Source organism: Colobus angolensis, unplaced genomic scaffold (assembly GCF_000951035.1).
Source record: "Colobus angolensis palliatus isolate OR3802 unplaced genomic scaffold, Cang.pa_1.0 Scaffold40, whole genome shotgun sequence".
In the NCBI taxonomy this organism is placed as follows: domain Eukaryota; kingdom Metazoa; phylum Chordata; class Mammalia; order Primates; family Cercopithecidae; genus Colobus; species Colobus angolensis.
The window spans coordinates 7,744,725-7,766,024 of NW_012117377.1; the positions used below are offsets into that span (position 1 = coordinate 7,744,725).

The following is a 21,300-nucleotide window of genomic DNA, read 5'->3' on the forward strand; positions in this document are numbered from 1 at the left end:
CACCCTCCACTACTCATGTAAGACCTGACTGTATGATCACAACCCAACCGAGCAGAACTCACCCTCCACTACTCATGTAAGACCTGACTGTATGAACACAACCTAACGGAGCAGAACTCACCCTCCAGTGCCCATGTAAGACCTGACTATGTATGATCACAACCCAGCCGAGCAGAACTCACCCTCCACTGCCCATATTGAAGACAGAGCCCAAGACGCATCCAGGTGCAGTGTCTCTGCAAAGAATGTGTGCCAGGAATGGGATCTGGCTTCCTCGCTGAGTGTGCTGTCCATGAATTTCTGCTAGATAGACAACATTCTGAAGGGATTTAAATGTTTACAGCTCTTGCTCCTCCTCTATATCCCGTACCTCACCACTTTCATCACTGGTCATTTTGCTGGAAGGGAAGCCCTGGTATATTCTTACATTGCTCTGGAACTGAGCCTTAGTGAGCCCAGCGTCTCCAAACTCACACCTTAATTGGTCCCCGATGGGAAGGAAAAGCTATTGCTCTTACCCCACAGTCTTCCCTCCCTGAGGCCAGAAGCAGGTCACATAAGATGGTCTGCTCTCTGCTGACAGTGGCCTGAGTCTCCCTCAGTGTCTGTGAGCTGGATAGTCCCTCTCCAGGGAGCTTTGTGGGGGCTGGATGATGAGACACGGACATGGGACAAATTCCTCTCATGTGGCATCGCAGACACAGCATCGAAATAGGAGCACGCAGCATGGGAAATAGACTTCCTCATCCTTCAGGATCAGGGAGCATGCCAGAGATGCAATGACATTTGGCAGCAGTTGAGAGAATGAGTGCTGTTGATGATTAAGCAGAGGCCTTTAAAGGCAAGGCAGGAGAAATGTTGGGACGAGTATAGGAATAGAAACACAGCCATTTCTCCAGGTCAGTTCAAAGACTTAGCAACACTCTCCGCAAACCCCAGGGCCTCATTATCACCATTCAGGGCAGGGGCCCCACCCAGCATCGGCAGAGTCCCCAGAGGAAGCCTTTCCAGAGGAAGTGCTGCTTTCTGTTGTGGACTGAGTGACTGGCTGGGCCTCTCTCTCCGTTTCTCCCCTGGTCTTCAGGAATAGGCATGCCTTTTCCTTCACTGCTACTAGGTGCAAATATGCGAGTTAAGGGACAATGCCAATAAAGTGGCCACAGCTTCCTGGCTAAAGGAACTGTGCAGGTATTAAAAACCCACAGATCTTCAATGCAGGTTCCTGGTAGGGAGACTCCTTTTTGTGTGGGATTGTTTGTGTGTGGGAACCCTGGAGAAAGGCCACACGTGAAGTTAGCATGCTGAGTCACCAGTCACAGAGCCGTTTCTCCAGATCCCCTCCTCTTGTTTCCATTCCCAGGCCTCATTATGTGTAATGTCATAGACACACACGCACGGGAACACCCATCACAGCCAGGACAGAAGCGCCAAGGGAGGTGCTTTGCATGAATTCCATCCTGGAGTTAGAAGCACTTGCTCAGTGCTTGCCAACTATAAATAGCCCCATGCTGGAAAACGATGCTAATTAGTATGCCATTAAAAAGGGGGGGACCACCACCCACAACAAAATGGCCATGTGCAGGCCTGAAGCCCTGCCCTGAGGACCACAGGGAAGCATGGCCGCTAATGCAGCCTAATTCACTTTGTTTGGCAGAGAGAGCAAGCTCGCCATGTTGCTGCGGGAGTCTCTGGGGAACATGAACTGCCGTACCACCATGATCGCACACATCTCGGCCGCGGCCGGGAGCTACGCAGAGACCCTGTCCACCATCCAGATTGCATCGAGAGTCTTGAGGATGAAGAAGAAGAAGACGAAGGTAAGGAGTCACAGCAGGGTGTGGTGGATGAGGGAGTCTTCGGAGCTGTGCCCTGGAACGGAGTCAGAAAAAGCCAAATCAATGTTGCCAATCCCTCAGCATCAGGAGATGCGACTTGGAGCTGACAGCACGTGGCTCAGGGTCCACTTTGGGGCAGGGAAACCTTGGGGCTGATACAAAGTCATGTCCCCTCCCCACACCTGGTGCTGGCCCTGGTCACCCAGCCTGGACCCCTGACCGGAACCACCTGGTCCACTTTAGAGATTATAAATGGATTGCTACCTCAAGAGGGAAAGCACTGGAGGGATGGAAAATACTGTTTTTCTCATGCACTGCCTTGGTCCTGTGTAGATGGAGACTGTGTCCTTCATGGGGTTGGTGCCAGAGTATTCTCAACTCCCTGCTCTCAGGGCCCCTCCCCTGCTGCATGTCCAGGAGTCATTCCCTGGCTGCTGCTTTTGTCCTGGCATTCAGTGGTTCCTGGATGATACTGAGTCTGCTAGAAATCACTGGGCTCATTTTCTCAGGCAGAGGCCAAGCTACGACAGTGGCAGGGTGACCAGTATTTGAGGAAACTGTCATGATCGCGGCCACCCAGTGGCAGGGGCAGCTGCTCATGTGGGGGCCTTTTTTTCTCCTCCTCCATTTTGTACCTTTTTTATCTTTAAATAGTGCTTCCTAACCAGTGTTCCATGGCACAGGGTGTCAAACACTGGTGACTCAGCAGCCCTTAGCTGGTGAGGCGGGGTCTGGATGGTCACCTCCTTTCCTGAGCAGCTTCTGTTTCCCCAGTGTGCCGCACACGGCTTCCCCTTCCCAAATGCTGCGGTGATGTGGGACTGGGCACGCTGGCATGGCACCCCCTGAGTGGCCCACTTGCGAGAGATCAACCAGGGTGGCTGTCAGCAGCCTGCGTCCAGTCAGGGGCCTCCACCACTTGCCGCACACAGCTGGGCTCCCGGGGAAACTGCTGTGACAGGGTCGTCACATTAACTGCTCTCTCTCTCACAGTACACATCCAGCTCCTCCGGCGGGGAGAGCTCCTGTGAAGAAGGCCGCATGCGCAGGCCCACCCAGCTGAGACCCTTCCACACCAGGGCCACGGTGGACCCCGACTTCCCCATTGCTCACCTGTCCAGCGACCCCGACTACTCCTCCAGCAGCGAGCAGTCCTGCGACACTGTCATCTACATCGGGCCCAACGGCACGGCCCTCTCTGACAAGGAGCTCACCGACAACGAGGGCCCCCCGGACTTTGTCCCTATTGTGCCAGCCCTGCAGAAGACCCGGGGCGACAGCCGGCCTGCAGAGGGAGGAGAGACTGCAGCCAGCAAGTCAGAAAGGGACTGCCTGAAGTGCAACACATTCGCTGAGCTGCAGGAGAGGCTGGACTGCATCGACGGCAGCGAGGAGCCCAGCAGGTTTTCTTTTGAAGAACTGCCTGCTCAGTCTGGGCCAGAGCAGGCAAGCAGAGGCCCCCCGTTAAGCCAAGCAGCTGGGGCAAGCCCACTCTCTGAGTCTGATAAGGAAGATAATGGGTCCGAAGGTCAGCTGACCGACAGAGAAGGCCCAGAAATCCCAGCCTCCAAGATGCAGAGGAGTCACTCACCTGTGCCCACCACAGCACCCACCCATAGCCCCAGCCCGGCCTCGCCCAGGAGCATCCCAGGCAGCAGCAGCCAGCAGAGCGCCTCTCCGCTCGTGCAGAGCCCCAGCCTCCAGAGCAGCCGGGAGAGCCTGAACTCCTGCGGCTTCGTGGAAGGCAAGCCCAGGCCCATGGGCTCCCCCAGGCTGGGCATCGCCAGCCTGTCCAAGACCTCGGAGTACAAGCCACCTGGCTCTCCTTCCCAGAGATGCAAAGTCTACACCCAGAAGGGGGTCCTACCATCTCCCGCCCCGCTGCCTTCCTCGGGCAAGGATTCTGGCGTGGCATCTAGTGAGTCCTTGCTGCAGCCCGAGGTGCGTACGCCCCCGGTTGGAATGAGTCCCCAGGTTTTGAAAAAATCCATGTCTGCTGGGAGTGAAGGGTTCCCGGAAACTCCTGTCGATGATGAGCAGCAGGCAGCTACTCCTCCAGAGTCCAAGAAGGAGATCCTGAGCACCACGATGGTGACGGTGCAGCAGCCGCTGGAGCTGAACGGTGAGGACGAGCTGGTGTTCACGCTGGTGGAGGAGCTGACCATCAGCGGGGTCCTGGACAGCGGCCGCCCCGCCAGCATCATCAGCTTCAACAGCGACTGCTCTGTGCAGGCCCTGGCCTCGGGCTCGCGGCCCGTCAGCATCATCAGCAGCATCAGCGAGGACCTGGAGTGCTACTCCGGCATGGCCCCCGTCTCCGAGGTCAGCATCACACAGTTCTTGCCCCTCCCGAAGATGAGCCTGGATGAGAAGGCCCAGGAGGCAGGGAGCAGACGCTCTTCCATCAGCTCCTGGCTGAGCGAGATGAGTGCGGGCAGTGAGGGGGAGCAGTCGTGCCACAGTTTCATAGCCCAGACGTGTTTTGGGCACGGGGAGGCAATGGCAGAACCGGCATCCTCGGAGTTCGTCGGCAGCATCCAGAACACCGCTGTGGTGTGCAGAGAGAAGCCCAAGGCCAGCCCCGACAACCTGCTCATCCCGTCTGAGATGGGAGATGACTCTTTCAACAAAGCAACCCTCATCAAAGGCTGCAAAATATCCACCCTGGGCAAGGCCATGGTCACCATCTCCAACACGGCGAATCTGAGCAGCTGCGAGGGGTACATCCCCATGAAGACCAACATCACGGTTTACCCCTGCATTGCCGTGAGTCCCCGGAACGTCCAAGAGCCCGAGGCCCCCACTGCCACCTCCACAGCAGGCCCCGCATTAGCCCAGTCCCAGGAGAGTAAGGAAAACAGTAGCAGGAAAGAGATGACATTTGAGGACCCCTGGCTGAAACGAGAAGAGGAAGTAAAAAAAGAGAATGCTCATCCCAGCGAAGAAGGGATTAGGTGTGAGACTGCCACGGGCCCCTCCAACGCGGAGACCAGAGCTGAGCAGGAGCAGGAGAGAAAGCCCAGCCCGGGCAACAGGCTCAGCAGCAGCAGCGGGGAGGTGTCGGCCTCCCCCGTCACTGACAACTTCAGGAGGGTGGTGGACGGGTGTGAGATGGCTCTGCCTGGTTTGACCACCCAGAGCCCCATGCATCCCAACAAAAGCGTCAAGTCCAGCAGCCTTCCCAGGGCGTTTCAGAAGGCCAGCCGGCAGGAGGAGCTGGACAGCCTCTTCTACTACTGCGCTGCTGAGACCAACGGGGTGGGTGCAGCCTCGGGCACCCAGCCCTCCAAGGCTACCCTGGAGAGGAAGGTGGCGTCCCCCAAGCACTGTGTCCTGGCTCGGCCCAAAGGGACTCCCCCTTTGCCCCCTGTCCGAAAGTCCAGCCTGGACCAGAAGAACCGGGCCAGCCCTCAGCACAGTGCCAGCAGCAGCGGCACCAGCAGCCCCCTGAACCAACCAGCCGCCTTCCTGGCGGGCCTCCCAGATGAGCCTAGCGGCAAGACGAAGGACGCCAGCAGCAGCAGCAAGCTCTTCAGTGCCAAGCTGGAGCAGCTGGCCAGCAGAACCAACTCCCTGGGCAGGGCGACGGTCAGCCACTACGAATGCCTCTCCCTGGAGCGGGCCGAGAGCCTGTCCTCCGTGAGCTCCCGGCTGCACGCAGGCAAGGACAGCACCATGCCCCGCGCGGGGAGGAGCCTGGGCCGCAGCGCGGGGACCTCGCCCCCCAGCTCCGGGGCCTCCCCCAAGGCCAGCCAGTCCAAGATCTCCGCCGTGAGCAAACTCCTCCTGACCAGCCCCAAGGCGCGCAGCCTGGCCACCTCCACCACCAAAACCCTCAGCTTCTCCACCAAGTCCCTGCCGCAGGCGGTGGGCCAGAGCTCCGGCCAGGCCCCCGGCGGGAAGCACATGTCCTGGTCCACGCAGTCCCTGAGCAGGAACCGGAGCTCAGGCCTGGCCTCCAAGCTTCCCCTGCGGGCCGTCAATGGGCGCATCTCGGAGCTGCTCCAGGGCAGCGCGGGCGCGCGGGGCTTGCAGCTGCGGGCTGGGGCCGGGGCCGAGGCCGAGGAGCGCGGGGGGGCCCTGGCTGAGGACAAGCCCGCGGCCGCGCACCTGCTCCCGTCGCCCTACAGCAAGATCACGCCCCCGCGGAGGCCCCACCGCTGCAGCAGCGGCCACGGCAGCGACAACAGCAGCGTGCTGAGCGGGGAGCTCCCGCCGGCCATGGGGAAGACGGCGCTGTTCTACCACAGCGGAGGCAGCAGCGGCTACGAGAGCATGATGCGGGACAGCGAGGCCACCGGCAGCGCGTCCTCGGCGCAGGACTCCACCAGCGAGAACAGCAGCTCCGTGGGCGGCAGGTGCCGGAGCCTCAAGGCTCCGAAGAAACGTTCCAATCCAGGTAGGCGGGGGCGCAGCGACGCGGGTGAGGAAGGAGGCGGGTGGGCGAGCTGCCCGAACCCCACTGCCAGGCTGTCCCGTGCCCGTGCGGAGAGGGCGCCCGGGGCCTGGACTCTCCTTTCCCACGGCCCGGCACCCTGCAGGGCTCCACCAGGACATCACCGCGGAGGGTCTCTCTGTGAGAAACTGCCCTGCTGAGTGCCCTCATCAGCCTTAGGGCCGTGAATCCCTTGGTGCTCAGCAGGGTGGAGAGGCGGGGGCGCTGATGCACACCGCAGCATGACCCACACCTGCTCGCTACTGGGGAAGCCTGGCTCTTCTGCCTTCCGTTCCCTCACCCCGTGCCCCTCTGCTCAGCAACCGAGGATCCTGTGGACTGTTTAGCGCCTGTTGAGGGATCAGGTGAGGAACCTACCCTCATGACCTAGTGGCTTCAGAAGCCCCTTGTGTGAGGTTGGTGGCCTCCAAGACTCTGGCAGCCTCTCTCAGGGATGTGGATAATGCACAGTTTGTCCCTTTGAAAGTGCAATGGTCGAGGCCCTTCCTCCACCTCCACCCCAAACATACTTGTGGACAGTCACGTTTGCACACCTGCCACAGGGGCTGCCGTGCCCCCCCACCGCACATACCATGGTGCCTGAAATGCATGATTCTGGAGACAGTTTTTGCCATTTCTCTTTTTTTTTTTTTTTTTTTTTGAGAGAGAGAGAGAGAGAGACTCACTCTATCGCCCAGGCTGGAGTGCGATGGTGTGATGTTGCCTCACTGCAACCTCTGCTTCCCATGTTCAAGTGATTCTCCTGCTTCAGCCTCCTGAGTAGCTGGGATGACAGGCATGCGCCACCATGTCTGGCTACTTTTTCTATCTTTAGTAGAGACAAGGTTTCACCATGTTGGCCAGGCTGGTCTCAAACTCTTGACCTCAAGTGATTCACCCTTCTCAGCCTCCCAATCACGCCTGGGATTACAGGCGTGAGCCACTACACCCAGGCAGTCTTTGCCATTTTTAAGAATCTCCTATCAAAAGGCACATACTCCAGAAGAACTAATATATAAAGCCCACTAACTTGTTAATTAGAGTTCTGGGTGGCACGTGACAGTAAGTTATGATGGGCAAGGAGAAGAGGACCCAGGTCACAGCTGGTGGCCCTGGAGGTCTTGGGGTAGGTGAAATGAAAGGATGGTAAGGAGAGAAAAAGACAGAGGCAAAAGGTACCAAGAACAACTGAAGCTACTTGAGAATTTTGCCTGGAACCATCTCTGCTCTTAAGTGGCTTCCAAAGAAGTTGCCCCTGTTCATTCCTTAGTCTAAGGGCTTAAAAAAACGAAATGAAACTTACGCAGAGCCCCACATGCAATGCTATGCCTTGGCTGAAGCCAGGGCGGCCCGGGTTCCTGCCCTCCTGGCCTGTCCTCTGCCCTCTCACTGCCCTTCTGTGCAACACTAGGCTCTTCACACGCTGTCAGAAGCCAGGTCCCTGCAGGGATCAGTGCCCGCAGCATACTTGGAAGTAAAAGATGGGGTGAGTGACAGATGTAGGGTCTCCCCCACAGCATATTTGGAAGTAAAAGATGGGGTGAGTGACAGATGTAGGGTCTCCCCTTTCCTGCTGCTCCAGCAACTGCCCCACAGGCTTTTTCTCTCAGTATGGGGTGGTTTCTTCCTGTTCTCCCATCACAGGCGAGCACAAACTCTGGAATGTTTCAACCCAAATGTAAGGGCTTGACGTCTATTATTTGCCAGGTGGGGTATGCTTCAGTCTTTGATGCCCTTTGACTCTGCTTCACTTGACCCTTCCATCGCAGAGACAGCACTTGGAGCAGAACCCCATTTAAGACAAGTCAAAAAGGCAGAGCCATTCCATGTAACAGCGGCTGCTGTGTCTCCAGGGCCCAGGGCTTGAAACGTATGGATAGTAGTAAAAATAACAAGCAGGAAAGCATCTGCCGACCTTCCCAGTACCTGGTTAATGAACACTCGTTATTCTAATCCACGCAGGCTCAGTCTTCAAAGTCCAGATGACTGTGTGGCCCCATGGCCACGTATGTTTCAGTATCCCACAGTGCTTTCATGCACTCAAATTTAGTGTCTTGCGTCTACCAGTCCATTTCATTATTTCCGTGGCTTTCACAGGTTTGTTTTTTTTTTTCAAGACTTTTATTTTTTGGTTTGGCGGTTACACTGGAGTAAAGAGGAAGAAAAAGAACTGCTTGACGAGCAGGCAGCAGGCTCTGCATACGCCCTTGCTCTGGGCTAAGTGCTTTCGTAAATGCTGTCCTCTAGGAGTCTCTGGTTAGGTAAGGCTATTGGAGGAAAACGGTGTAAAATGAAAATGCCAGGGCAGGTGCTAGAAATGGGATTTCACGTGGAGTGCCAAGAGAAGACCTTTGTCATGAGCTGCTGTAGATCCAGGCTCCATGATGGATGTGGCAGTGGAGACGTGCTCGTTTCAGGTTAGGTGACCTTGTCTTGCTTATTTATGATTATTATTAAGAGAAACGGTGGCTGTCAGACATGATCAGCATAAATCAAGAGCAACTTCTTTAAGAGAAGCTATAAAATTCCTCCAAGGAGATTTCTAACTAGATGGCTAGAGTTTACAATTATGAGAGGTGTTTGGAACCAGAGAGGAGACATCTTTTGTCTGAGATGGCTTATTTCCTTAGTAAAAATGAACTAGAACGCTTGGGAAAATAACCTTGACCTCTCTGATTCCTTTGTAGGATATGTAACAGCGGAAACGACCAAACATCACAATGGTTCGTTTTTGTCTTCTTATTCTTGGAGGTCCATGTTGCTGCGTGTGCACGGGATTGGGCTTGTTCCATCGGCCACAGCAGGGTGCAGTGAATTAAGTTAGAAAGCAGGAGACTTAGCATCTTGAGCTGTGTTGACCTTTGGGGAATAACTGTCCTCTTGGAGCTTCAGTTTCCTCATATGCAAGTAAAACGAGAGGATTGGTAGATAATAGCCATGGTCTCTGTGCTGCCCGTGTCATAGGAGACTATGCAGATAAGTTAAATAATATTGATGGTCATGTGGTGACCATCATGATGGTCATGGTCTTTTCCTTAGAGCAATCTGGAGTCGGTGGGATTTATTTTCAGTTGTTAAACATTGACCAGGTGTCTTCTGTGCTCTTAGAGCTTGGTGATATGGAAGTTTCTGGTGTGTGGGTGGAGGTGGAGGCAGCCGGCACAGGGGACAAGGCCACCGTAAGAAGTTTGTAATCTAACTGGAGAGAAAGGGTGAAAATCATGGAACAGAGAACAGTGAACTGAGTGCACTGCCAGATGCTGAGAGGAGTAGTGAAGACCCAAGCAGAGAGAGCATTTAGACAAAGCTGGATCCTGCAAAAGGCAAAGGCTGCAGAGAAACGTTGGGATTGAGCTTGGTGTGGGAAGGTGCTTACACTGGGACAGGCAGAGAGGGTACAGGGCACTGAGGCTGAGGCAGGAATGGGACCACAAGCTCCCAGCAGCAAGAGCCTGGCCTGTGGGCAGCACAGTGAGAATAACTCGAGGAGGGGATGGTCCCAACAAGTAGAGCAAGACACTAGGAAACATAAGCCCAGATCAAGTCACACCTGGAACATCCGGGAACTACAAGAACAGTACACATTATTCTATATTCTACATAGTTCTATAAGAAGATACAATATATTATTGTAGGTGGCAGTGGGGAGTCATTGCAGGCTCTTGACCAACAAAGTGATAAGGTGAGAGAAATGATGTTGCTTTGATTGATGGATTTTCATTGCTCCATCCACAGTTCCGTGTCAGCACCATGAAATTGTGTCTAGCCCAGAGCCAAGAATGAGCCCAGGTGGGGAGGGAATGTCTGTCCTGGCCAGTGTACATGGCAGCAGCTGAGGGTGTCGCTCCGTGATACACAGCTGATGCCATAACCGCACCAGCCGAGCCCCTACCCTGAGCCCCCAATCCTCGCACTCCCCCGTCCCCTATCATCCACTATATGTTATGTCAATTCTCTTTTCTTCCTCCAGTCCCTGACATTTCACCCTCATCCTGGTGTGTTACTTCCTCGGATTCTTTCCCTTGCTTTCCTTTTCTTGGACTGGATGGGGAAGTCTGACCGGTAGATGAGTGCCTTGGCCTGAACTGAATTCATTCCCACCACAGGGAGGCTCAGCACCAGAAAAGCCCTGGAGGGAGGGAGGGTCTGCCTGAAGAGAAGCTCCTCAGGGAGGCATGGTGCTCTGGAATGCCCCAGGCCTTGACCTGCCTGGACATGAGCAAGGCCTGTTCCACACTTGACCCAGCCTGCGTGGTGCCCAGCACTGGGCTGGTGCTGGTTACCGTTGGATATTATGGATTGATTCATTGATGGGCTGGTTGCTTGGTTGGCGGTATAGTCCTAAAAAATTGCTCGTATTTTTTTTCTGTGTATTTCTCGTATCTTGTTCTGCTGATGGTGCTTTAAGTGCTGAGTCTAATCTCCTACTTTATTTGTCATTCTAAGCATCAGACACTGTGCTTTTCTCTTGGTGCTGAGTCAACATTACTGACTGATGGGCCTGTCTTGTGAGTTGTGACTTGCACCTGTAGTGAATTGAGCTACCAGGTTCAGTTCCCAGAGTGCTGCACAAAAACTTGTGACTAATTGCTCCTCACCAAGGCCCGAGGGCACCGTGGTCTGCTCTGCCAACCTCTCCTGTTCATTTGGTTCTCAGGCACATCCTGGTTTCAGTGGTCACCGGCGTAATGAAAATCAGAGAAAGGCAAGCCACTTGCTGTCAGAGTTCAGATTTCTAGAATGTTTCCAAGAGAACCAACCTAGAGCCAGTTGAGAGTAGGTTCAGAATGAGAGCCTTTTTGAATAGACAGTTGGGGAAAAAGGAGTAAAATCATTGATTCTCTCAGACACCAAGGAAGCTCTTTCGGTGGAACCCCAAGGAGAGTAGGTGGCAGTGGTGCTGTGAGGTGGCACCGCAGTCCTGGGTGCAGGGTTCAGAATCTCAGAGAACATGGGAGGAAGCCCACGCCCGACGTCGAGGAGAGTTTGTGGCGCTGGGGAACCTGCCTCTTTCTCATCCCTAGCACGCGAGCCATTTGCCTTTTCAGCTACAACATGACAGCCGGTCATACAGCCAGCGTCATTCTTCATCATGGAGCTGGCTCCTTGCTGGTCAAGAAAATCACATGTATTGATCCATACTCTTTCTCTCTGCTCTGATATCTACAGTTCCTTTCAATATTAGTGCTTCGTGCTTTTTTGACTCACGGTCTTCCTAGTGCCCACACTTTGAGTCAGAAGGCAGACAGTGGGTGATGGAGCAGAAAGCTATGCTGGAGGGCTCTTGGGAGCAGGAGTTTGGGAATGGGCAGAAGCATATTCCCCAGGGAGAGCTGAGAGGCCTCAGCACTCAGAACACCCATGCTTCCTGACACTTAACTTCAGCAGCAGCATCTGCAGACTCGTGTGGGGACTTCTGTCTGGACTCGGGGATGCTGAGAGTAGAAGACCCAATGTCAGCTTCTCACGTGGGCTGTCAGCGCTGCAGGTGATCCAGGAAGATGGACTGGGATGGGTCTGCGACCCCTCTTACTGCACGCAGCTGTCGGCCAGGCCTGGAACGGGAGGGGCGAAGGGTGGGCTCAGCCTCTGCTAGTGGGAGAGGTCCTGGTTGGAAGTTTCCTTGAAGTATCAGTGTTGACTTTCTCAGGTCAAATCTGGACCATTTCATGCGGTAAATCTATGTTGGCAGGTATCAGCCTAAGTGCTTTGAACATGCTGCACTTGTGCATGCCTGGACTGAATGCCAGGCTGATGAGCAGGGAGGGGTCGAGAAGCAGGAGGGAGCCCAGCCCACCAGCATCAGCAGGAGGCTGGCCCTGGCTGTGTGCTCCCCGATCAGACAGGCGGCATCCAGTGGGGCACCGCACGACTCTCGCCAGGGTGGGGCTCCCCCTACACCTTTCTTAGAGCTGATGGTGACCTGACCCCACTCACAGCCTGGAAGGAGGGGATCCCTGGCAGAGACTGGGCCTGGCAGAAAGCTGGGCATCTGCTTGAAAGGTGGAGATGCTGGAGCATGCAGAAAATCTAAGAACCCTTATTTATATGGGGCCCCACACCAAGGTCCTGGGGTTGGTCTTTGCCCAGGGATGGCATATCAGTACCATCGCTTCCTGTGCCCTTTCCAGTAATGTGAGGGCACCACTCTGCCCCTGAACTTCCTTCCGGCCACTTCCCTCCATTTCCTCAGCCTGACCACATTACCCCTGCCCCAGTACTTGGCTTACCCTCATCATCACCTAAGTGAGGCTCACATGCACCTCTGGAGGGAGACAGGCGCGGGGAGAGGCGAGGTGCAGGAACGGAGTATCAATCCATTCACGGGGCTGATGTTCGGGTACCTAAATTCAGAAGTTTACAAAAATCCAAGACACTTGTTCATTCGTGTGCAGGAAGAAGGTATTCCTAGCCCCCAAACCACACCTAACCTGACAGTGGGCACTCACTTCCCACCTTGGGAGGGATCGATGTGGTGAGGAAGTTCCAGGTTGCTGGATGGCATGGTAAGGAGGCATTGGGAATTAGATACCTGCCAGGATATTTCTACGAAGCTGTTGTAGCCCAGGGAAATGTCACTCTCCAGGTGTTTTTACTTTCTCGACTCCCATCTCACACAGTGCCCTGGCATGGGTATTGGCAGGAGATGGAGGGTGGCCCTTGTCCAAGACATTTTCCCATCTGATCACGTCCCATCCGTGGTAGCCAGACTCCAAGACGGCCCCTGTGGTCTCTGCCTTCACACCCTCCTGTATTTACCAGAGTCGGTCTCTGTCGAGTGGGATAAGGCAGAGTGATGGTATGTCACTTTCAAAAGTAGGTTATACAAGACACTGCAGCTTCTGTGCTGGGTGCCCCTCTTGCTCTCTTGGGTCATTCCCTCTGGGGGAAGCCAGCTGCCATGTCACAAACAGTCCCGTGCAGGAGAGGCCTGCATGGCAGTGAACGAAAGCCTCCTGCCATGATGACATGAGTGAGCTTAGAAATGGAAGCTTCAGCCTCAGTCAAGCCTTCAGATGAATACGGCCCCAGCTGACTCCTGAGAGGCCCTGAGAACCACCTGGCAAAAACTACTCCCAGATTCCCACCCACAGGAATATGTGAGATAAATGTTGGCTGTTTTCGCCACTGGGTTTGGGGTTAATTTGTCTGGGTTTGGGGTTAATTTGTTACCCACCAGCCATTTCACAGGTTCCTTCCATGGGACAGAAGCTAGAGTTGAGGCACACAAAAGCTAAACAGTTTGCCAACAGTCAGCTAGCTTGATCAGACTGATTTAAAATAAAAAACCCAAAACTCTGATCTGGTCACTTCCCAGGGTAAGTGTCTCAGACACTAAGGAGACAGACCGTTGCTTTATTCCAGTGGTCGATGTTGCTTAGTTTCATTAGTTGGGGCGTGCACTTCGTTGGAAACTAAATGTGATTGTGTATGTGTATACGTAAGATCAAATCTGGGCTCTAAAAAGTGAGGTTTTGGCCAAGTGCGGTGGCTCATGCCTGTAATCCCAGCACTTTGGGAGGCTGAGGCAAGCAGATCACTTGAGACCAGGAGTTCAAGACCATCCTGGCCAACACGGTGAAAGCCTGTCTCTACTAAAAATACAAAAAATTAGTGGGGCGTGGTGGCAGGCGCCTGTAATCCCAGCTACTCGGGAGGCAAAGGCGGGAGAATTGATTGAACCCAGCAGGCGGAGGTTGCAGTGAGCCGAGATCATGCCACTGCACTGCAGCCTGGGCGACAAAGTAAGACTCCCTGTCAAAAAAAGTGAGATTTAATATGAAGCAAAAGGAGCTCAGATCCCTGAGTTCACTTCATAGAGAAAATTAACACAGTAGTGAGCATTCCTTGTTGTCTTCTGGAGGAGACATGCTTCAACTGACATTTGTTCATCAAAACTGCAGTCCCCTGTACCATGCAAGAGTTTAGTCTCTATTCTGGGAGCCTTGTGTTTCACTAATACCCAGGGTCTCCTCTGCTGAGAAAGAAAGAGAATAGATACTGGGAGAGAACTAGCAGTGCTTGTCACAATGTGTGAAGCATGTGAAATAGTACCTGGCACGTAACCGGTGCATGTCAGTGCTGCTGCTGTTGTTATAAGCAAATCAATGGTGTTTTCTGGAACTCCTGTAATGACATCAAACACTCGGACCTTTTGACCCATCCATGCTGAGGATGTGCCGGTGCAGCTCACAGGTCTAACCTGCATGTTTTACAGGCGGAAACTAGGAGACAAATCTAAAGATTCCCCCGGGAGTTGGCTGAGCTAAAGCCCAAGTGTCGGTTTAGGGGAGGAGAAGTGGGTGGTGGGAAGTGGGAGTGTTTAGCCCTGCCTCAGATCCTGGGGTGCTTGTCATGACCTCATCTGTTACATCCACAAAATATTTAAAAGATTGAATTCAGGCTGGGTGTAGTGGCTCACACTGGTAATCCCAGCACTTTGGGAGACTAAGGTGGGAGGATCACTTGAGGCCAGGAGTTCGAGACCAGCCTGGGCAATATGGCAAGATGTCATCTCTACAAAAAAAAATAGCTGGGTGTGGTGGTGTCACCTGTGGTCCCAACTACCTAGGAGGCTGAGACAGGACAATTGCTTGAGTCCAGGAATTCAAGGCTGCAGTGAGCTATGATCGCACCACTGCACTCCAGCCTGGGCAACAGAGCAAGACCCTATCTCAAAAAAAAAAAAAAAAAAAATTCAGAAAGACTAACTCTTTGGGCTTAATCCCCTCCTCAGGGTCTCAGAGACGGAGGCTTATCCCAGCACTATCCCTGGACACCTCTTCCCCTGTGAGAAAACCCACCAACAGCACAGGCGTCCGCTGGGTGGACGGCCCCCTGCGGAGCAGCCAGCGGGGCCTTGGGGAACCCTTTGAGATTAAAGTCTACGAAATCGATGACGTGGAGCGCCTGCAGCGGCGACGAGGGGGCGCCAGCAAGGTGAGGCAGCCTCCCCCACCACCCATACGCTGGCCCAGGCAGGGCCCTGAGGAAGACGGCTCAGACCCAGGCTTCCCAGTGGGCTTCTGGCACGGGTGGTGGGAAGGGGGCTTCTGTCCCAGCAAAGGGCCTTTGGACAGAGGCTTTGGAGAGAGCCCCGTGTTTCTCTTGCTGAAATGTTGTAAAGGCTCCAAAGCCAGGGGTGGGGGCTGATGATCTTGGGGGCTTTTCTGGCTCCTTGAGGCTCCCCATCTTAACCAGCCTTTGTCCATCTTGAAACACCCGCCACCTGCTTTCTCAATTTAAGAATGGCCTGTCATAGTAGTCCTACCTTGTGAGGTGTCTGAACTGACTGGCCTGTCGAGGCGGAAATGTGGCCGAGATCACCTGGGTCCCTCCCACACCTCTCCATCCCCAGCCTGTTTTCCATCAACGATACTCACAGGTGCTCCCCGTGGCGTGGGCCGGGCATGAGCAGAAGGACCCTTTCTCCTCTCTGTCTGTGCTAGGAGGTCATGTGCTTCAACGCCAAGCTGAAAATTCTGGAACACCGCCAGCAGAGGATCGCCGAGGTCCGTGCCAAGTACGAGTGGCTGATGAAGGAGCTGGAGGCGACCAAACAGTACCTGATGCTGGATCCCAACAAGTGGCTCAGTGAATGTAAGGCCGGGGTCCCTTCCCTCCTTCACGAATAATGGGCTCACCCGCTCACCAGGCCTGGCGCGTAGCCCAGGGAGACAGCGACAGAGGCTGCGTCCACCTCCGCAGTCCCAGGATGCCCATCACGTGGAGGAAGTTGCACCCAGCGAGCAGCCTGCTCCCCCAGGGGCAGGCGGGAGGGCCGGGGCAGCAGAGGGTGGTGAATATTGCTCTTCGGCGGGCGGGAGGGCCGCGGCAGCAGAGGGTGGTGAATATCGCTCTTGCAAGATGATTTCTTACGTGTCTCAGTCCAAAGCACCTGAAAATGGGATTTCTCCCTCTGCTCGTGGCGGAAGATCACCCAGACATGAAGACGGTTACAGATCTGCTCCTCGCCCCAAATCACACTGCATATCTAGCCTGAAATAGACAAGAATTTAGAGAGCCCTTAATAGGCTAGAGTGTACCGTCCTAGAAAAGCTGTGCAGAGAACCCAAAAAGCAAGGAAAACATTTTTGAGTGAAAAAAAGAAAAAATCGACAGCCACAGTATTATTTCCATCTAATAGCCCAGGATGACCGTAACCATCTAATAACAATTCAGGACAATTTTGCTCTCTTTGAAAGATGGATTCAATTGTCTCTTATTTATTTGTTCCTGACCATTCCATTTAGCACAAAATAAAACTTCAATCTGGTCCCAGCTATTACACTGCTATAGGAGCTAATGCTGGAAGACTCAGTCTGTGGGGTCAAATACATTCCTGCCATTCAGGTTCCGTCTGCCTCCCCTTCCCATCTTGCCCTCAGCTTCTGGCAAGCCTCCTTTGTACTGCCCCTCCCCTGCATGGCCCCCCACCCTCTTCCAGTCTTCTGTGGCCAGTGCGGAGGGCCTGCACGCAGAGGCTGGAAGCTTAGGTTTATGTTCCAAAGCAGCTGGTTGAAAAAATATTGGGGTGAAATGGTCCTGGGTCAAGGTGCGGAAGAAAGTGGCAGGACTTGTCAGCCTCCCAGCCGTGCCTGCCACATGTAACTGCAGTCTCCCAGCAGCTGCCTCTCCCTAGGAATAAGGTGCTAACATTTCCCTAAGTACTCATTGGATTCTTGGGACAGTCTATGGAGCATCCCATAATAGTAAGTTGCAGCCTTTGCAGCTGTGGCCACAGGCATACAGACCTGCTTTGGTTGCTGGCTTTCTCACATACTAGCTGTGGGACCTCGGGTAAGACACTTCACTCTGAGCCTTGACTTTCTTAGCTGTAAAATGGGGAAAATAATGGTAACTACGCCACAGGGCAGTTGTGAGGGGTAAAGCAGTACCTGTTGGTCCTCTTGGTGCTTATTACACTGCTTGGCCCAGGATGACAGCTCAGGATCTGGTAGTAATTATTAGTATTATCCCAAAGTTCCACAACAGGAGACATTTCCTGGCCAGGTGCGGTGGCTCACGCCTGTAATCCCAGCACTTTGGGAGGCCAAGGTGGGCAGATCACTTGAGCCCAGGAGTTCAAGACCAGCCTTGACAACATGGTGTGAAACCCCATCTCTACCAAAAATACAAAAATTAGCTAGGCGTGGTGGCAGGCACCTGTAATCCCAGCTACTCAGGAGGCTGAGGTTGCAGTGAGCTGAGATCACGTCACTGCACTCCAGCCTGGGTGATGGAGTGAGACCCTGTCTCAAAAATACAAATTAAAAACAGGAGGCATTTCCTTCATGCCTCCTGCTTGCACGATGCACTGAGCTGGATCTTCTGTTAGAAATTTGAGCAAAGACATGAACTTGTCCTGTGAGGGGATTTCATCGAAGGCACTAATGGAGAGGGCAGACGGGGCGAGGGCGTTGGTTACTGTCTGCCCATGACATGCGCTCGGGGCCCTGTGCGTATATCCCTCTCCGCTGCGGATACCCTTTTCCTTGTTTCAGGAATCCCTGGCCACTTAAAGATCCCAGGGGCCTCCTTTCACTCAGTTCTCTGTCAGTTACCCTTCATTTTTGCTATTTTCATTAACATTTTATTTTTAAGAACTGTTTATGCCCAGGGCAGACCTGAAAATTATCTTCATCTTACAAAGTTGTGTTTTTTCCCAGGATGGGAACAAGCTGAAACATTAATACGTACGTGTTTAGCTGCTTCCAGGAAACAACCGCTTCCTTCTAGTCTTTGTACATATGTCAAAATCACTGTGTTTTTGATGCTGAGAAAGAAAATGAACAGAAAGCTACATGAAAGGGGAAACACAGATTGTTTCTTGAAGATGAATTGAAAACAGTAATGGAAAAAAGGATCAATGAGGCTGCCTGCTGACTATTCCCTGGGGGCAAGAGACAGGGGACTGGCATGGAAAGATCCATTTTTAGTTCTATTTCTTCGTTCTGATGCCACCTTCAAGGTTGTCCAGTAATGTAGTCTGATGTGGTCATAGACTGATGGCTCCTTTTGCTTTTTTGTTTTGGTTTTTAAATATTAAACTGGTGTTCAGGGCCTTCGGTCTCCTTCCAGCTCTAGTCCTGGTTAAGGGCATCAGCCTCAGTGAGTCAGGTCACTGTCCAGCTCTCAGGGACCTCATCTGCAGAAAGAAGACACTCTGCAGACGTCAACTCTACTCCCCGGTATTTCCATAGTATGGCATCATTTTCAAATCAAGTTCATGTTCCTTATCTCATTTTGTCTTCACAGCAACTCAAGGCAGGTAGGGCAGGCAGGGTAGGAATTCCTACTCTCACATTCCTTTTAAGGACACTGACAGCCGACGTGGAGGTCCCAGAGCTCGTCTCTGGCCTGGGGTTCCAGGGCAATCCCACCACCTTTGGCTGCTGTTCATGCCTTTCCTGCTGGACCCCTGGAGCCTGGGCCAGGCAGCCCATCCCTCTGCCCAGCCACCTCTAGACAAAGTAGGGGACTTGATGCCAGAAGGGGTTGATTCCAGATACCTGTTCTTCAGGCCTTGAAGGATACAGACTTTTTACTCTGTGCAGGCCTGAACATCAGGAAAGGTATCTGGGTTAGAATCCAGAAATATCCTTGCATAAGTTTAACTGTCACTCAGCTGAGACCCCCCAGAAGGGAGGGGCTCTCCCCACCTCAGCTTCAAGTATTTACTTGATCGTGAATAGCGTGGTAGAGTCTCTCAGATCCTGAGATGGGGATGGCTGGAGGTAGGGGAAGCGAGAATGTCCCCGTGTTGGTCAGTAGAATCTCAAAAGCACGTTAAGAATCTAAACACTGGTAAAGAGTGTTCTGTTCCACCCGAAAGAGGCTGAGGATCAGGCAGGAGGGAACCCTGCGGTGGCCTAAGGCAGGCGAGTTAGACCTTTAGACCAAGGGGTAGATGTGGGGGTGGCAGCTCCAGGCCGAGCCGTCGGGAGATGCTTTGCGCCCTGTTTGCTCTGTGTCTCCCATCAAGCTCTTTCTCTTGCAGTTGACTTGGAGCAGGTTTGGGAGCTGGATTCCCTGGAGTACCTGGAGGCCCTGGAGTGTGTGACGGAGCGCCTGGAGAGCCGTGTCAACTTCTGCAAGGCCCATCTCATGATGATCACCTGCTTCGACATCACCTCCAGGCGCCGGTAGATGAGCCAGACCCTTGTCCTAGCGGTTCCCCGCTCCCCAGGACTTCAGAGATGGTGCACGCCCCTAGGCCCTCTGTGCTGGGGCATCAAAGACAATGAATGAGGATGAAGGTTGGTGGCAAGTCTGGAGCGAGCGTTGAGCGGAAGGCGAGTTTTCTTTTGTTTTCTGTAGGAAAGGCGCAAATGCCAAACACCCATGGAAGGAGAAAAGGATGGGAAGCCCGAGGGGTGTCCAAGCCCTGTGAGACTGAAAAAGCACTTTGAGGAACCTTACCTTGTTTGTACATAAGAACTGCTAGCAAAAGAGACCTCATTCTTCTCTTGCTTTCGTGAGAGAGGAGGGGGGTGGATGTAGGATTGCTGTGGAAAGCAAACACAACAACAAAAAGACCCAGAATGACTGATTAAGTGCCTTGCAAATCTTTATTATTATCCAAACATTTATGTTCATACTTTCTTGTGTACAGATGGTGCTAGTCAAGATGAAAACAACAAAACAAAAACATTTTGGAAATGTATTCACAGCTCGTTTTCTCTTGGTGTTTTATCCTATTTCTGACTTGCTGTTTCTAAGTAAGTTGTGTTTGTAGAGCTCTTTCCTAATCAGTATTGCTTATGAATAAATGTTACCTGTCTTTCATGGTTATTCTGGTGAGGCCACTCAAACAGAACAGAGACTTACTTCCTCGGCACGAGCCAGTGTGCGTGTTTCCAAAGTAGGTTTGGAGCAGCAGGTGACCTCGAAGCCACATCCCAACAAGCAGCGTGGTCAGGGCAGACCCAGAAGGTTGATGGTGGGACAGGTGCTTTAGAGAACGGGCAAGGAGCCGGACCCTGCAGCATGGGGGAGGAGGAGTCCTTTGCGACCTGGGTCCTCCCTGCTCCTGGGAGGTGGGCTGTGTGTTCTGTAGACAGTTTGCCCCCCTCAAGTCCTCACACACATATGGTTCCTTGACCCACAAATCCACAGTTTGCCTGGCCCTCAAAATTCGTATTCATTTTTATTTCAAAGACTTGAAGGAAAGCTGGAACCAATTCACCAGAGCTGTATTTTCTAGTGACTTGACTAAAGTGGGATTTTCCCCGGCTGAGAGACCTCCTCAGGCTTGTTCAGAGACTTCACCTGTATTGGATTAGAACAAGGGTTCCTGAGATGGTACATCCTGTCTGTTGTCCAGAGTCCAAGGATTTCAGCTCTCCTATGTCCCAAAGCCTCTATGCCAAGAAGGGACAGGCTTGTCCTCTCAGTCTTTGCCCCTACCCAAAGGCAGAGAGCGTTTCCCCTCCATAACTCACACAACCCTGGATAGGCAGAACATAGCTGAAGATACGGATATCCAGGTTTTGGCTCCCAACAACTCAGGACTTCAAATTTAGGTGTTCTTCCCTGTAACAATTCCCGTAGGAATTACACCCATTTTAGTGATTGATGATAGAATCCCGAGGTCCAGAGTGGTCAAGGGATTTGCCTGATCAAAACTGTGGTGCTGATTGATAGAACAGCCCGGAATCCAGGAGTCCCTGCAGCCTTCACATCAAGGACGGTGCTTAGGCATTTGCAGAGTACGCTTCCCTTTTGCCCTCAAATGCAGCATAGCTTCATGAGCCTGTTTCCAAGCTAGGCTGCCCTTATTAACCAACAACTCAGCCCCAGCCACTCCCCAAGGGGGGAAAAACACTACATTTCTTGCTCAGTGTACCTCTGGACGCTGCAGCCCACACAGCTGGCTGAACTCGGTAAATGGGAACCAAAGTCTTGTGAGCTTCACATGACCTGCTCCTTTGTTACCAGAACAGGGTTCAGGTGGCCCTGTTGGTGGACGCCAGCTCCCTGGGTCACGAGTCTGGCTTTGCACTTTTCTTAAGAGCCTGCTTCTGTACC

General features: G+C 53.2%; 2 protein-coding genes across 2 annotated transcripts in view; both read left to right on the plus strand.

Annotated features, from left to right (window-relative positions):
* Positions 1-5,478, plus strand: part of KIF26B (kinesin family member 26B) — a 196,256-nt gene extending 190,778 nt beyond the window's left edge. Inside the window, exons 8-10 of the mRNA XM_011955773.1 lie at positions 1,655-1,817; positions 2,829-5,370; positions 5,417-5,478. Coding sequence (XP_011811163.1) covers positions 1,655-1,817; positions 2,829-5,370; positions 5,417-5,478 — 2,767 coding nt within the window. The remainder of the gene's footprint in view (positions 1-1,654; positions 1,818-2,828; positions 5,371-5,416) is intronic.
* On the plus strand, positions 5,032-20,988 carry LOC105521510 (kinesin-like protein KIF26B). Its single transcript, XM_011955727.1, has 4 exons — positions 5,032-6,234; positions 15,008-15,210; positions 15,720-15,870; positions 19,271-20,988. The coding sequence occupies exons 1-4, from the start codon at positions 5,511-5,513 to the stop codon at positions 19,417-19,419; spliced, it is 1,227 nt and encodes a 408-aa protein (XP_011811117.1). The 5' UTR covers positions 5,032-5,510; the 3' UTR covers positions 19,420-20,988.
* The last annotated feature ends 312 nt before the right edge of the window (positions 20,989-21,300 follow it).